The sequence below is a fragment of the Nelumbo lutea genome, chromosome 4 (assembly GCF_056320005.1).
Source record: "Nelumbo lutea isolate HS-2025 chromosome 4, American lotus-T2T, whole genome shotgun sequence".
NCBI lineage: Eukaryota > Viridiplantae > Streptophyta > Magnoliopsida > Proteales > Nelumbonaceae > Nelumbo > Nelumbo lutea.
The window spans coordinates 1,618,888-1,636,460 of NC_142687.1; the positions used below are offsets into that span (position 1 = coordinate 1,618,888).

Below are 17,573 nucleotides of genomic sequence, written 5' to 3' on the forward strand. Positions count from 1 at the left end.
AGTGCCTTAACCCCGGGGAGGACGTGCGGGTAAGACGGCTTCCGGCGAGTGGCTAACCCGCCCAGTTGCCGAGCTGAGCTCGGTGGGACTTTCTCTCTGAGTTGTGGTCATGTCTGTTGCGCTGTCATGCTGAGTCACTGTTTGAGCAAGGTCACACCCACGTGTACCCGTGCTGAGAGGTCGAGCCAAATCATCCTCCATCAGATGTAAACATAAATTTCAATAAAACATATGCTTTTTCTTTTATCAAAAGCCCACTTGAATGAAAATTTACTTCTTTTTTATTGATGTACTTTTTTTACATCTTATTATCAATGTAAATATGCATTGGTCTATCATTTGTCAATGCATAAATGTAATGTTGCCAAATATAAACAAAAGTGAAGTGAAGTACAAATTATGGCTGTTCATAAGAAGACCCAACTCGACCAAACCGACCAACCCAACCCGAGTTGGCCAGGTTTTCTTCAGCATCGGTTGGTTTTGGGTTGTAAAAAATCATAAACCGATAGTTTGGGTCAGTTTTGGTTTTCATATGTGAAAACCGAAACCAACCCGAACCAAACCGACTTAGTAGTTAGTAGTTAGTAGTTAGTTCTTAGTTAGTAGTTACATCCTACTTAGTTCCTACTTAACTAAGTTGTCTCTATCCTAGTTACAATCTAACTTAATTTCTAATCTTTTAGTAGAAATGACATTAATGACAAGTATTGTAAGACAACTAGACAAGGAATTTTTTTGGAAAAATTTAAAGAAAAGAATCAAAGAATCTTAGTTTTTATGGTCTTTTACACTAAATAGGCAACCAATTACAATTAGAATTAGGTATCATTTTTATGGTCTTTTACACCAAATAGGCAACCATTTACAAATAGACAACTATACAAATTTCAGTCTTATTTCTCTAATGAAGTTTGACTTCTATTTTTTTGATAACTTCTATTATAACTTGGTCCACCCCCTACCAATTTCAGTCTTCTTTCTCTAATAGAACTATGTGTCATTTTTTACATCAAATTTCAGTCTTATTTCTCCAATCTACCAATTTATTACCATATTGAACCTAGAGTCAAAACCGACCCAAACCGACTCAAATTGACCAGGTCGGTTTTGCTTAACACAGGGTCGGTTTCGGTTTCAATTTCAAGTAACCCAACCAAGTCGGACTGATTAGAAAAATCTCATTAAATCGACCCAACCCGACCCATGAACAACCCTAATACAAATTTACCCTGAATTGAGATTTACACTTTATTTGCATCGTTTCCAAACACAACCTTAGTGATTTGGGAATTGATTCTGATAGGCGACAACAGCCTTCCTGTATGGTTGTATGTATTTTGGTTCTCCGCTCTTCAAGTTAATTGTCCCTCTTTTTCTTTTCTGCATACATGAAGAACATCAAGAGATCTGGAGAGAGAGTTCTCTCGCTGATGTCACCGCTGATCCTTACATTCCAACTTCATAGTTCATATTCATATTCCAATCTCTATCAAACCGAAGCTTTGTTCATATTCCAATCTTCATAGTCATTTCACCTCTACTTCTACCCAACTTCATAGTTCATATTCCAATCTCTATCAAACCGAAGCTTTGTTTGATGTCACCGCTGATCCTTACATTCTCTTCCGTAACCTTAGTGCTTTTCTTACCTTATCGTTTAACGAGAAGGATTACCTCTTCAGAGAATTCGTTAGCGGAACAGAGAGTATTAAACATCACCTTAGAATTCGTGAGAGGAACAGAGTATTAAGCATCACCTTTGCCCCAACTCCAAAATACGGCTTTGTAAATGAAGAGTAGTATTGAGTTTTAGAAATATTTATACGTTAGGTAATGTCACGTGTGTACAGATTTTGATTAAACATTTACGAGTTTAATAATAGAATACAAATAATCACTTGTAACAAGTATTAAGATATTTTAAGAAAATAACCAAAAAAGAAGGGTAAAATTTGTCAATTAATTAAATCTTAGGGATACTTTCAGAAATTTGCTCTTCGGTTTTTCGGGTTAACGATGTCTAGGGTTGGGGTGGGTCGGCTATATTCTGTTTCTGTGGAGCCATCGCGTCATACATAAACGTTATGTTGTTTTACATACACATGCATGACATGCTATGTTGTTTTTTCCCGCGCGAGCACGGAGGGAGAGGGTTTCTGGAAAGAGAGAGAGAAAGAGAAAGGGGGGGAAAAAGCCAGAGAAAAGGGAGGGAAGATAGGAGGGTTTTGTTTTACGACTAGAGACACAAAACCCTCGTTTCGATTCGATCAGTGAAGTGTTCTTCTATGTTGAATTCGTCCAAGAGTTGGGGGTTTTTATGATATATCACTACATACTTTGAGCCGTGGATCTACGCATAGAGATTTGAAGAGATCGGAGATCTACACCATTAACCATTTCGTTTGCATCAAAATCGCCAACTTTTTCCTTGTTTTTATCCGTTATTCAAATTTCTGGTCTTTGCTGCTGTTATTATTCTATGTATAATCGAGTAATGGTGATAGATCAGCTTTGGTTAGTGAGGGAAGGGGAGAGAGAGAGGCAGCTTATTTAAATCTATGAGTACAGCTGCTTTGAAGATGGAAGACGTGAAGCCCATTATTTCTACGAGTAATTCTCATTCCAACGACGGCGGTGGCATGGAAGCTCGATTTACAGAGCTCTGCAAGGTTTTCTCTTTTCTGATTATTAGTTGTGTTTGGAGTTCTTTCTTGAATTTAAGCTTTTGTTTCCTTTTTATATTTACTCTTTTCAGATGCTTTACTAATACTATTTCAGTAATTCTATTGTACTCTTTCACTACCGGTTTGATTTGATCCTTAATTTTACATGGTTTAACATGGGATCTGGTTGTAGGTTGGAGTATCTCTTGACGAGGGTACGTTTTCACTAGCTATGAGGCTGTTCAGAGAAAGTAAACATCTTCTCTTGGCAAATATGTCGTCAGTTGGAATCGGAACGGTATTTGTTGTACTTCGTGGATTACATTCTCTCTCTCTCTCTCCCCCCCTCCCCCCTCCCCCCCCCGGTCTGAATTGAAAATTCCTTTTGGCTTAAAATTAATATTGAAAATCGAAGTGTTCCCATTTTCTTTTTTTCTCATCATTGTATTGATTGCATTATATATCTCAATTCCAGCCAGAAGAAGTTGAAAGGTTTTGGTTTGCATTCATTTTATACTCTGTGAAGAGATTAAGTGACGGGGATGCTACGAAGGCAAAGCAAGAGAACGATGAAAATCGCTTTACGCTATGTCAGATACTGAGGGCAGCTAAGCTGAAGTATGTATGATTCCCTATCTAATCATGAATTTGTTAACATTTTATTTCTACATTGATTACCGCTTTTTGCATGTTTTGCAGCGTTGTGGATTTCTTCAAAGAGATGCCACAATTCTTTCTCAAGGCTGGTCCAATTCTGAGCAATCTATATGGTGCAGATTGGGAGAAGAGATTGGAGGTATTACCATGTCTACCAAAGGGATTGTAATATTGTCTGTGCTAAAACCGTTGTTTTATGCATTTAACTGTATGCAATCTTCTTTTGTTTGTTTGTTTAATTCTGTTTGCACATTTTTGGAATCAGGCAAAGGAGTTGCAGGCCAATTTTGTGCACTTGAGCCTTCTAAGCAAGTGAGCATTCTACATTTGCATTTTACTTTGTTCTTAAAAAATGTATATGAATGAAGCACTCAATGAATTCTTGATTATTAAAATTGTTTCTTCTTTGTCTTCATCATCATAATTATTATAAAATATAAAGTCAATTATGGTATATTGTCCATTCAGGTTTCAAGATCCCTGGTGATACAGAAAACCATTACTAGAAGAAAATCTGAAGATGGAAACGAACAATACTATTTTTTGTTTCTTTGCAAAATTGTATTTGAAATGTATTCTGGTGACTACATTCTTTTGCTGATGGAACGAAGATTAGCAAGCTGTTTTAATTGAGAAACCTAGTTAATACTTGTAAATTGTAGAACTCACCCAACAATAGTGAATCTGCAAAGAAAATAGCTCTGGAACAAGAAGAAGAAGAGAGAAAATTGAAAGGGAGGCTAAAAGTCTCTTCAGCCACCCCACATTTTCATTATATACTAATTAACAAAAAATAAATGGACCAAAACATCCTTGTCTCCAAATTAGGTGTGGTCCCAATTCCCAAATAAAAACAAAAATGCTAATGACAACTTAGGCCCATCCCATTAACTGAATGCCTGATAACTAAACAATAAATAAAACATAATAACTAAAAGGCCCAGAAACAAAAAAGCCCATTGGGCCCATTACGTAAAAGAATCAGCTGTATAAACAATCCACAAACTCATCCGTCAGCACTCCCTATCAAGTTGGGTATAGATGTTGATCATGCCCAACTTGCCAACACCATTCTCGAGCTTATTCTTTGCAACTCCCTTTGTAAACGTATCCACAAGCTATAGGTGAGAGGCAATATATGGTTGGATCACTTAACCGGATGTAACTCTTTCCTGAATAAAGTGTTTGCCCACTTCTCCGTGTTTAGTCTGGCCATGTTGTATGGATTATGGGCTATGTTAGTGGTGGCTTGATTGTTAAAGTCTCAAAGGCTCTTCTACCCTTACTCCCATGTTCTCCAAGTAGGGAACATATCCAAAGCAACTCAGAGACAGCATGAGCCATGCTTTTGCATTCTTCTTCTACATTGGACTGTGCTACCACTAACTTCTTTTCTAGGATACAATGTTTCACCCAACAAAGGTATGGGAACCAGATGTCGACCTCCAATCATCTACCGATCTAGCTCAATTTGCAGTTTTGCACCGTCATGTGCTTCCACCTTTATATGCCCACGATTTGCATATAGGATTCCTCTTCCAGGATTTTTCTTAAGGTTAACTAAAATCCATCCTACAGCTGCAAAATGGGTCTTGGTAGCATGCATACTGGCTAAACCACACTAATTGCATAAGGTATGTTTGACTTGGTTAGGCATAAGTATAACAGCTTGCCAACTAGTCTCTGATAGTTTGCAACATCCTCTAGGGTATCACTTTCTGTGGCACAATTCATATGATTCTGCTCAAAAGGAGTATTAGCAAGTTCCCATGAATGAGAAATCCTTGGAATCAGGTTCCTGTCTCCTGTGATATATCCCAATTTACCACGACATCCAACTCCAATCTTCACAGGTTGAGCCCATTGTAGATAGTTTGATCCATCCGGTCTTATAGTAGTAATGGTATTGTTTTCTGGAGATCAAATACACTTCCCATTAAGCTCCCATCATCACTATGTCTTTTGATCATCTCAAGAAACATCTATACCTTTTCAAACACACTGGGAGGCCCTAAGCAATTTGTTATAGCTTTCAAAGATGAAAACAGCTCCAAGAACCAGTCCCAAAGCCTTTCCCGGAGTTATAGTGCCAATCTGCGAACCACCAAATTCCTGAAACAAGGCTGGCTGACGTCCAAAAAAAGTCCAAGACACCTTTCTGCTTAGATTGATTTCAAATAGGTTACTGAAGAAACTCTCCAACTGCAGCAGGTATGGTCAGTCCTTTCTAAGAGGAAAAAAAGAGGATCAATCCACTTATACTCACTGATTTCCTGTTTTACCACAGCTTGGGCAACAAAACTTCCTAAAAAACTCCAAGAATCAGGCAGGAAAAAACTGGTGATCAGCCTCTTCTATCCTCCCATGCAGCTGGGCAATCCTAAAACTGCATGAGGACAGCCTAAAGAATACTTAGATTTGCTTTGATACCAACTTGTAAATTGTAGAACTCACTTAACAGTAATAAATCTGCAAAGAAAATAACTTTGGAACAAGAAGAGAAATTGAAAGAGAGGCTAAAAGTCTCTTCAGTTTCTCTTCAGCTGCCCTATATTTTCGTTGTAATTAACTAGTTAAATGGAATGAAACACCCCTACTTCCCTAATTAGGTGTGGTCCCAAATAAAAACAGAAATACTAACGACCTAGGCCCATTAACTAAAGGTTCAATAACTAACCAGTAATAAAACATAATAACTAAAAGGCCCAGAAACCAAAAAAAGGCCCATTGGGCCCACTTCATAAAAGAATTGCCCACAAACTCAACATTAATCTATTGCTTCACCCAAAGAATCAAGTATTTCTTTTCAGAGGCAGTGATACTAATTACTAAACACAACTGCATTCCAAGGGCATCTCCAACAGATGCACATATCCACCATATTAAATAGAAAAATGGGGGCAAAGTGACAATTTGTTAGTTTGTAGAGCTTAACTGTAATACAACTTGCCATTGTTGCTACAAAGAAAAAGGAAATGGGAACTTAGAAGGCATTTTATAGAGCTTAACTAAGAACATAAGTATCTATAAGTTCAACCAGAAACATAGAGCCATAGGTGGAGTGGGCATGATCACCTAACAACGTTCACTTTAAAAAGTGGTACGTTTCTGAAACAAAGTCATCTAGTTTAGCATTTAGGACATCTTATCTGTTTCTTGATATTGCCTTTGAATCTGTGCTTGATGATTTGCGTGGATAATTGGATTTACTTTGCTCATTTTAATTTTGTTAATTGCATTTTAGAAATACATTTAATGGTACAAGCTTGCTGTTATATATACTTTTATGAATTTTCACCTTTTCTTCTCTATTTTTTTGGTATACCGTACATTTTATCCCTATGTAACTGTATATTCTATTTATCTCATGATTTACAGGTACTATAAACGTGCATACCAGGAATTCTTCTCGACTGGTGATGCAAATGTTGATAAACAAACAGCTGTTGTGAGGTCTACAGGTTATGTGTCAGATTACCACCGATTTGGATGGTTGCTGTTCTTGGCACTTCGAGTTCATGCATTTAGCCGGTTTAGGGACCTGGTGACTTGCACAAATGGGTTGATTTCAATTTTGGTAGATTACAATCCTCTGCCACTTAACATTTAATTAAATGGCCTTAGTTTATTTTTCAATTCTATCTCTGAAATGGGTTGAAGATTCAACTTCAGATGCTCTGTTTTCTTCTTTCTGTTTTTATAAAATATCAAATTTCCTGTCAGAACATCCAGGTCTTTTTTTCCTTAAAAGGAGGTGGCTTGTTTAATGTTTATAATATGTTACACAACTTCTGACAGGCTATCCTAATTCTTCATGTTCCTATGCACTTGAGGAATTTCTCTATCTATGATGACCCTCGCTTTGGTAATGATCCTTTCAGTTTTATGAATGCCAGTTTTGGTTAAATATACTTGTTTCAAGCTTTAACATAATCCCTGAATAACACATGGGTGCTTATGCCTTAACTACTTGCTTCAGTTAGGAAAGGAAACAAAAATGTGGATCTACTTGCATCTCTCTGCAAAATTTATGACACATCAGAAGATGAGTTGAAGAGAACAATGGAGAAATCAAATAATTTGATAGTGGATATCTTGAAGAAACAACCCTGTTTGGCATCAGAATGCAAAACTGAGAACCTGGATAATATTGACACAGGTAAATTTTTATTTCGTTTCCATCTTTCTTTTTTATTTACTGATAATTAGGGTTTATTAGCAATCTATTTTTCCCATGTTAAATTTCCTATCCTTTTCAAGTGCAGACGGGCTGACCTATTTTGAAGATCTAATGGAGGAATCATCTTTGTCATCAAGTTTAATCATTTTAGAGAAGGATTATGATGCTGCAATTCATAATAAGGGAGAACTGGATGAGAGAATGTTTGTTAGTGAGGGAGAGAGCTTACTTGGTAAAGGGAGCTTGTCAGGAGGTGCCTTGAACCTCTGTGGTGCTAAGGTATATCTTTATTTATTTTTTAATCCAAGGTGAAGAGAAAACAATGCATGTTTGTTTCCTATAGAAATCACAGTTGTCTTTGAAATCAATTGTGTAACTTTACAATTATGCAGCGGAAGATTGATGCAATATCCTCCCCAGGAAAGTCAATAACAAGTCCACTTTCTCCGCCACGGTCTCCTTCAACATCACCTGCAAGTGGTAGTCTAGCTGGTGCTAATTTGAAAATGGTACCTACACCTGTAAGCACAGCAATGACAACAGCAAAGTGGCTTAGAACCATTATTTCTCCACTCCCTTCAAGACCCTCAGCAGAACTGGAGCACTTTCTTTCGTCATGTGACAGAGATGTAACCGCAGATGTAATACGCAGGGCCCACATAATATTGGAGGCCATCTTCCCAAGTAGTGCTCTTGGAGAGCGCAATGTTGTAGGGAGCTTGCAGAGTACAAACCTGATGGACAGCATATGGGCAGAGCAGAGAAGAATGGAAGCCTTGAAGTTATACTATAGGGTTTTGGAGGCAATGTGTACAGCAGAATCTCAAATATTGCATGGTAGTAACTTAACGTCTTTGTTAACAAATGAGAGGTTTCATAGATGTATGCTTGCTTGCTCAGCTGAACTGGTTTTAGCAACACACAAGACAGTAACCATGTTGTTCCCTGCGGTTTTAGAGAGAACTGGTATTACAGCTTTTGATTTGAGCAAGGTAATAGAGAGTTTCATTAGACATGAAGAATCCCTTCCAAGAGAGTTGAGGCGACATCTAAATTCTTTGGAAGAGAGACTTTTAGAGAGCATGGTATGGGAAAAAGGTTCATCAATGTACAATTCTTTGATTGTTGCAAGACCGTCCCTTTCTGCAGAAATAAATCGCATGGGGTTGTTAGCAGAACCCATGCCTTCACTTGATGCTATTGCAATGCATAATAACATTTCATGTGGAGGGTTGCCACCTATGCCTTCTTTGCAGAAGCATGAGACCTTACCAGGTAGAGATTTATTTAACATTTCAGTTGAGGATTCTAAGTTTATCCCTAGACATCTTGCTGCAATATTTGATCCCCCTCCCCTTGAATTGGGAAAAGTTCTGTGGCACCATCCTGAATGTAAAGGTTGTAGCTACTGTTACACTTTGTATAGTCAATAGGGAAAGGAGAGAGGGAAAAGAAAAATGATGGCAACAGGCTTCCCCCTTGTAATTTTGCGTTTCTGCTGTTTAAGTTTTCTTTCCTTTGCTTAGTACATCTGCTCATGTACTCCTTGTCTTTTTTAATGAAATCTGATTAACTTATTCTCAAAAAAAAAAAAAAGAAAAAGAAAAAGAAAAATGATGTCTCCCTTAGGGTATGTTTGGTTTGAAGGAAAAGTTAGGGAAAGGAAGGAAAGCATGCACAAACCTTGTATAGGTTTCCCTGCTTTTCCTTTCCTTTCCCTACCTTTTCCTTCAAACCAAACACAGTCTTAGATGGAAGTACCCTAGGAGTTGATGGAACAGATTTTATATTGCCTTCATTAAAATCTAAGATCCTCTGAACTGATTATTTTCTAATATATCCATTTTACAGGCCAGAATGGAGATATCCGATCTCCAAAGAAATTGTGCAATGATTATCGAAGTGTTTTAGTAGAACGCAATACCTTTACATCTCCAGTGAAGGACCGTCTAATGGGTTTTAACAGTCTTAAGTCAAAACTGCCACCACCTCCTTTACAATCTGCTTTTGCCAGGTCTTGACTTTGATTTCATGGAGTCAGAACTGACAAATCTATATTTCTAAGTTCCTCTCTCTGATTATAAATTTTGCATTGTGTACTCTTGTGCAGCCCAACACGGCCAAATCCGGGAGGAGGAGGGGAAACTTGTGCTGAAACAGGGATCAATATTTTCTTTGGTAAGGTATAACTATTCATAACAACTTCTTCATACCATCTTGTTATTGTCTTCTGTCCCCATAAGAGATCCAAAAATCTATCAGGTAAGTTGGCAAAGGATGGTCCTCCAAGTGAAAATGTACATGCTAAAAGGAAAAATAAAAAATATATGGTCAGAATCCTCCAGTCTATAGCTTTCTGTAGTTGGAGACTCTCTAGAGGAAAAATTAAAAAGAAAAGAAACGAAAGAAAAAACTGCAAATTGATACACTATCTGAACAAGTTGGTAATGGAGATCCATGTGAGATGCTTCAAACAATGCATCTTGCTACTGATTGAATGCTATGTATATTTAGGCTCTTATGGACTGTTTTTGTGGTCTACCAACTATTTGTAGGTTTTCTATTGTCTCTATGATGAGCTATTCTGGTGGCAAATTAATTACCCTAAACTCCCATTAGTATTCTCAGGTTACCTCAGTCTAGGCTTCGGATTGCTTTATTTTGTTCCTAGAGTTATTTCCTCTGCTTGATATTTTGTTCTCACACTGATCTGTGACCTGGTTTTGCTTCATAGATTGTGAAGCTAGCAGCTGTGAGGATCAGTGGCTTGGTTGAGAGGTTACAACTCTCCCAGCAGATCAGGGAGAATGTGTACTGTCTTGTTCAACAAATCCTTAGTCAGTGGACAGCTCTATTCTTCAACAGGCATATTGATCAGATTATCCTCTGTAGTTTATATGGAGTTGCGAAGGTCTGTGCGTAAACACTTAAAAAGAATATATTATCCTCTCTTTATTTTCCTTTATGACACGATTCTTATTAAGTTCATTTTGGCTTGCAGATTTCTCAGTTAAACTTGACCTTTAGGGAAATAATTTATAACTATAGGAAGCAACCACAGTGTAAACCTCAAGTTTTCCGCAGTGTTTTTGTTGACTGGTCATCAGCCCGGCGCAATGGGGTATATAACTAAACATGTGCTCTTTTAGCCATTTTATAAAATTTTAAGCCTGAGCCTTTATTTTCATTGGAAACAGAAAACAGGGCAGGAGCATGTTGACATTATCACATTTTATAACGAAGTATTTATTCCGAACATAAAGCCTCTCCTTGTGGAGCTTGGTCCGGCTGGAGCAATACCAAGAACTAATCGAGTTCCTGAAGCTAACAATAATACTGATGGCATGTTCTTTTTGTATTTTTTTTGAGTCACTTGATGTTTTTAAGTTCTATTCATTAAAGGCGATACAACCTAAACAAGAAACAATAAGAAAATTTCTTACCCAATTTTCTTTTTCTATTAAACAGGTCAGTGTCCTGGGTCCCCTCGGTTAACTCCATTTCCAAATCTCCCTGATATGTCCCCAAAGAAAGTGTCTGCAGCACATAATGTCTATGTCTCACCTCTGCGCTCATCAAAGGTATTTTTATCTATTATGGCTTTTGATGGCATCTGACAATTGTCTCTTGGGACTATTTGTTATTTGTTTTCTTGATAAACACGCAGCAGGATCTTAGAATAGTGAGAGAAGATGAGGGAGAAGAGAGAAAATAGAAAAAAGGGTTTTGGAGAGAAAAACCTCAGCTGGTAGCATCAGCCTTATTGATATTTATATTAGGGCGACCGTTCAAATAATAAAACAATGTAAAGTTACATATGTGCCCTTGCGATGCTAAACTAAAGTAAGACTAGGTTATTCAACACTTCCGCTCAAGTTGGGACATAGATATCAATCATGCCCAACTTGTCACACAAGTCATCATGTTGCGAGTGATGAAAGTCTTTTGTAAATATATCTGCAAGTTGCTCCTTAGAACTAATATATGGGGTGAACACTTCTCCATTAACAATTTTCTCTCTTATAAAATGTTTGTCAATCTCAATATGTTTAGTTCTATCTTGAAGAATTGGGTTGGCTGCAATGTTGATGGCAGCCTTGTTATCACAATACAAGGACATGGGACTATCAACTGTATAACCCAGTTTGTTTAACAAATTCTTTATTCACATGGCTTTAGCCACTCCATGGGACATTGCTCTATACTCAGCTTCAGCACTAGACCTAGCCACCATACTTTGTTTCTTGCTTCTCCATGTGACTAGGTTTCCTCCCACAAAAGAACAATATCCACTGTTGATTAGTGCGCATTCTATTTTAACATTTAAAGCAAAAAAAATAAAAAACATTGAGGAGAACCAATAAGAGGAGTGGTTAGTGCACATTCCATTTTTGATAAACTGGGCACATCCGTTGTGAAAAGATAAAGAAACCACTGTTGGTTACAAGGCATAACTAATTGTCACATGCTGTTTTTGTAGAATGTAGATATATCTTAGGTAAATGAGTGGAGATCACCTGAGCTTGGCCTAGTTTTTTGAGCTATTTGAGCTTCAGTCGAGGCTAAGGCTTGTTCCTCTTGGCTCATTACAGTCCTGGGTCGACTATGAAGCTCTACTGGTTACCCCCGCACACCCCTCAGCCATATCCTCCATTTTCCCTTAATTTGTTAACTTACTGTTAGAGCTTTCCAAGAATTGTTTGATGGACTTGGTCAGTTTTAGGATGTTTTTCTAACAACACGGCTTCTATTAACTCTGGGTTGGATTATTGTTGAGGCCTATGGAGCCTGAATCCAACATGTCTTGATTTTTGCATATGTAAATATTATATAATATGTATGTATTGACAATTAAATTTAAAGGAAAAATGTTTTGGTGTTAAATAATTAATTATAAGGCACTATAAGTCCATGATTTTGTCCCTCTATATATATTAATGCTAGAACGACAAAAGCTTAAAAAGAAATAAAGAATTTGGGCAATCCCAAGCCCAACTCAAATCCAATTCAGCCCGACCTAACCTTTATCCAGCCTGACTTGCGCCCTTAGCTTCTATGAGGCAAATGCTGAAGAGATATATCTGAGCAACTTCAATGAATGCTTTTTTAGTGTAGTTGAACTATTTTGATTTGGTATTAGCTTTGCAATGTTGTTGGCTCTTTTATCTTTAAGCCTTCTTTAATAGTCTCCAATGTCCGAAGTGTTTAGTATCTAAGCACTTGACCTGTTTTAAAAATCAGAGTTAGGATTCTGTTGACAACATGTGCTGAATTTTGTCAATGTATTTTGCATGCACACATGACTATATCAGCAATTTCACATGTGGACGGTGGGCCATTACCTTATAATCATACCAATGATTTCTCAATAATGATGTCATCTTATCAGGAAGGAGTCCAAGAAATTTCTTTTGATTGAACATTTAACATCTGGAGTCTCTATGGCTTTGGGCCTCTCTAGCTCTACTGGTCGCTGCCTATATTGTTTTCAATCAATGGCTCACCTACTAAATTGACCAGTGGATGCATCTGGTTGTTCTGACTGAGACCCAAGAACCTCTTGTTCCATGCGATTATTCTGATCCATCTTTGTTTTACTTTTTTCTTTATTTATTTTGTTGTTTATTTCATATTTTCTTACAACTTTGTATTAACTTCTTTTGACAGATGGATGCTTTGATCTCACACAGCTCTAAAAGCTATTATGCTTGCGTTGGAGAGAGTACTCATGCTTATCAGAGCCCTTCCAAAGACCTGACCGACATTAATAACCACTTGAATGGGTGCGTTTAGTTGTACTAACAGTCTTTGTAGTTTGAACTCTTCTATAAATGCTGATGGTGCCTTTGTTCCATTTTCCAGCACACGGAATCTCAGAGGTGCTCTCAACTTTGATGTTGACAATGTTGGCCTGGTAAGCGATTCTCTTGTGATGGGAAGTCTCTATCTTCAGAATGGAAGTAGTGCCTCATCCTCAGGTGCCGCCTTGAATCTACCGTTAAAATCCGAACCGGACACCTAACCCTGTTAATTGGACCCCTCTTTGTATGTAAATTCTGTTCTCCTTCATGGTCTTCATTGCTAATCTTATACCCATTTTATGACATGGGGTGCTTTGTACGAGCAGCAAACTACTGTAGAAATGCTGCCACCACCCCTGCTGCTGTGTATTATTTTGAGCTTTTAAAAGGAGGTCCGGTTCTAACTGGACTAATTTAATAAAGTCTGTTATTTCATCCAAAACGCTTGTTGGGCTGCCGTTTTATTATTTTTCTGCTTGAGAAAGTTATGGTCTATCTATCACACAATCAAAACTCTTAAGCTGTTTCGGAATGATTTTATCAATAAAAAAATTTTCAAATTGATGAAACCCAACTTTTCTTGGCTTTTTAATCAATCCGAGGTTTCCCTAAACTGTGGAATAAGAGTTTAGAGATTGGATTTGTGTTAGTGACAGCCTATGTGACCTAAACCAAGAGGGGGGGGGGGGGAGGGAGGGAATTGGGTTCCACTTTCTTGTACTCAAACTAATCTTCTTTTCTAACCTTTGAATGCTAATCTAATGTTCTAATTTTCTTGCCGAACTCTTTGAATTTCACATTTTTGCCTCTGTTTCTGATTTTCACTCATTTTTGTAACTATAAAGGCAGTATGACCATTTTTTAACCATTAGAGATTGATCAATGCTCTATTGTAAAGTCTCAAAGATGATTTTTAAGGTGTTTCAAACTTCTCTTAAAGAGGAAAGAGACATTGTAATTCGAGAAGCTGAAAAACAATCCTATGAAGAAGCTTTCTATGCATAGTATTCAATTGCTAAACTCTAATAGTCGATTAATGCTTCAAAGGTAGTAGTCGACTACTACTAAACACCAAGAGTGCGTAAATGGATAAATTCTAACCGGAACTAAATAGAATCGACTTTGATGTCCTGCATATTCCCTCACGCCTCAGCCTCAGCCTCAGCGCTCATGTAATTAGATATCCTGCTTGATTGGCTACCTTCACCCATGACATTGATACAATTGAAAATGGTGCAGAAGCCCCCATTAGAAGCTTGTCCTTTCCCAACATGTCATACCACTACTCTTTTCTATATCAGTTTGGGACTTTGGAAGGGTTATCGTGCGGTGCGTATCCAATGCCCATAACCATAACTTTTAATATATATATATATATATATATCCTTAATTACTAAAGCCCAAACATGCTTTGTCTCTTTCGATCCAACTGTTATTTGATTGCTGCTACTCCTTGGCTGCTGCCATTGTCACACAGCAGCTTATACTGGGAATGTAGAGTAGAGTAGTCTTTATTTTTGATCGATCGCTAGCTAGCTTATTTCCAAGATTACATGATGAAAACTTGGTCGTATCGATCATTTGAGTAATTTTGCACTCATGGTTGTTGTTATGTTTTGCATTACCAAAAGAGGGAGAAAGTGGGTGGGTTTTGACAACATACATAACAAATTAAGGATGGTTGTTTAGTCTCTCTAATCTAATGTTTTCCTTTCTTAATTTATTTTTATTTCTTCAGTACTAATCGGGCCCGATCACATCATATCCAAATTCTAGGGTATTAGTAATCAATCAATCATCCAATCCAGATAGTCTAAAAGCACTTTATAGAATCTCCTCTAATTCATTCATCCAAATCAAAAATCAAAAGGAGTTTGATTGATGACCCAATTACTAAATCTTTATATTGGCTTGTTTGGGGAAAATATTTGGGAGAATGACAGTTCAGCCCAGGGTCAGAATTTTTAGGCCTAAAGTACATTTGGGGTGGGTGTCAGCTCAGAATTGATGCCAATTCACAGGTGGGCATTGGTGTACAGAATGGGGGTTTTTGACATTTTGAAAGTTTATACCTCTGCAGTGGAATTCAGAAATCTACATTGAGCCTATCTGTACTTTTCCAAAAATATTTTCATTCTGCTTTAGGGCGATTAGTGTGTGTGTAAGTTAGCGCCTTCCACCATGAAAAGACAAGTGATATGGATTGGATGTTGTTGTATATTTTCAGCCTTGCACTGGGAATATCTCCCCATGAAATAAGGTGCATAGGTAGGGAGATTCCCAGTGCAAGGCTGAAAGGCTGTTTGAACGGGACTTACACTGACTGAAGCCGATCTCATATCTGACTTTACACTAGTCCGGATCTCACTATAAAATTGTTCCTCACAACACTCCCAGCTGTGCATTGGGAACATCTTTCCATCAATTAAAACATACAAGTGCAGAGATGTTCCCAATGTGGCTTAGAGTGTTGCAAGGTCGGTGTGAGGACCAAATATGTGTGGAGAAAATCAAACTCTTATACTGCACTTTTCATCATATTCTAATCCAATGTTTTTGAACTGTCATTGATCTAAGCAATCAAACTGTTTGAACCGTCACCCTCACGGTTTAGGTCAATTAATCCAAAAATTGGTCAGAAACCATTGGCTTGATAAAAAAATACTGTTAGTTTAACCATTAGTTAAAATATCCACCACTCTTTAGCCTTCTACGAAAATGAAAAAAAAAAGATTTATTTTTATAATCACAAGGAAAAAGTTGAGTGACCATACTAATTAACTTAATAATTTAATTAAATATAATTAATAAGTTAGTCAATTAATTAAGTTAATTACTTAATAAAAATTAATCCAAAATATTAATTAAATAAAAATAGTAGTTATAGCATTACTTTTTATTAATTTTAAATAATAATAATAATAATAATAATAATAAAATTACAATAAATATAAATTAAAAACAAACTTTTATTAATTTAACATTAATGGAAAGCTAATAAGGGTGCAACTTGGGCAAATTCTATCAGGTTGAGGATCAACCTAGGCCCAATCCTATTCGGGCTTAGGCCTAGTCCAAACCAAGGTTGAACCTGAGTTCATCACCCCAGTCCAACCCCAGCCCAACCCCAGCCCAACCCCAGCTTAACCCAACATGACTCGAGCAAGGCTCGTGTTTGGGTTGGGTTAAGTCAGACTTAGTTATGCTTGGGCAAGGTTACTCAGATTTGAAAGAATTTATCAATATATTTTTCTATAGCAATTTTTATTGAGCTTTATAGCCCAATTTGGGAGAAAATTTGGTTGAAAATATAAACATTTTTTTTTTATAAATGTACAGACAAATGCATATATAAACCCAAATTTTCTACTCACCATGCATGCTATGTGTAAAGGGCTTCATAAACAATTACATATAAATGGGTGTGGATATAGAATGGGCTTCATAAACACTACTAGTGTGTTAACTTGTGATTGGTTATGTAGGTTTTTACACAGTGTTATGAGTAGCAGATCCCAAGTGTGCATCCATACATACATGTAATTAAGAAAAATGATATTTTTATATAAATAAATTGCATATATGTGTGTATTTATTTGGGTGGGCTTGGACTACTGAAGGCCTCATCCCAAATTTATGCCCAAACCATGCAAAAACTCAGGTTAAGTTGGGTCGAGCTTGGGTAAAGTGCGTCCAAGTTGCAACCTTAGAAACATTAGAGGGCTTTTCCAATTTTAATTTTGTTTTAACAAAGTCCATACATTACATTGGTTCTACTTCTAACTACCAATACCATGTTCACATCCAAATATCAATATCATATTCAAATTAATAATATGTTTGCAAATAAAATTTATAGATTTCCACCATAAAATGGCTATACACAATATTTCTTTATTTTTATGGTTATATCTAATTTCTAAATCTGGTTAAATTTATATTTTGTGAATAAATCTACAAATTATAGAATAATATTTGTTGTCAATGCGATAAATATTTGAAAACATAAAAAAAAAATCCTTTTGATCAAATTTCACATAACAAATCTAATGTATGGGGTTCTTTTTACTTCAATTTCACTTAACATAACTGTGCATCCCACATGTCCCCATCGGTATGGTGTATGAACTAAACTCTACCCTTGGGACTTGTGGAGGGAAGTGTTAGAGAGTATCAGATTTTCTGCTTATATGTTTCTCATAAAATGGTTTTTTATTTTAGATTTTAGATTTTTGAATTTAAAAATATAGAAAATAAGACATGAATATA

General features: G+C 36.8%; 1 protein-coding gene across 1 annotated transcript; it reads left to right on the forward strand.

Moving 5' to 3' along the window:
• Window positions 1-2,105: 2,105 nt before the first annotated feature.
• On the forward strand, window positions 2,106-13,746 carry LOC148853324 (retinoblastoma-related protein-like). Its single transcript, XM_088984458.1, has 18 exons — window positions 2,106-2,672; window positions 2,860-2,964; window positions 3,142-3,284; window positions 3,366-3,462; window positions 3,589-3,635; window positions 6,702-6,900; window positions 7,122-7,188; window positions 7,303-7,482; window positions 7,589-7,782; window positions 7,896-8,778; window positions 9,355-9,517; window positions 9,614-9,686; window positions 10,238-10,414; window positions 10,505-10,624; window positions 10,701-10,845; window positions 10,972-11,084; window positions 13,171-13,286; window positions 13,366-13,746. Exons 1-18 carry the CDS (start codon window positions 2,562-2,564, stop codon window positions 13,523-13,525), a joined length of 3,093 nt encoding a protein of 1,030 aa, XP_088840584.1. The 5' UTR covers window positions 2,106-2,561; the 3' UTR covers window positions 13,526-13,746.
• The last annotated feature ends 3,827 nt before the right edge of the window (window positions 13,747-17,573 follow it).

Bases quoted from the DNA above. Each gene is read 5' to 3' on its own strand.
- LOC148853324 (XM_088984458.1), top strand. From the start codon at position 2,562: ATGAGTACAGCTGCTTTGAAGATGGAAGACGTGAAGCCCATTATTTCT. The intron at 7,189-7,302 runs GTAATGATCCTT...TACTTGCTTCAG, and splicing joins CTATGATGACCCTCGCTTTG to TTAGGAAAGGAAACAAAAAT. The intron at 8,779-9,354 runs GTAGAGATTTAT...TCCATTTTACAG, and splicing joins GAAGCATGAGACCTTACCAG to GCCAGAATGGAGATATCCGA.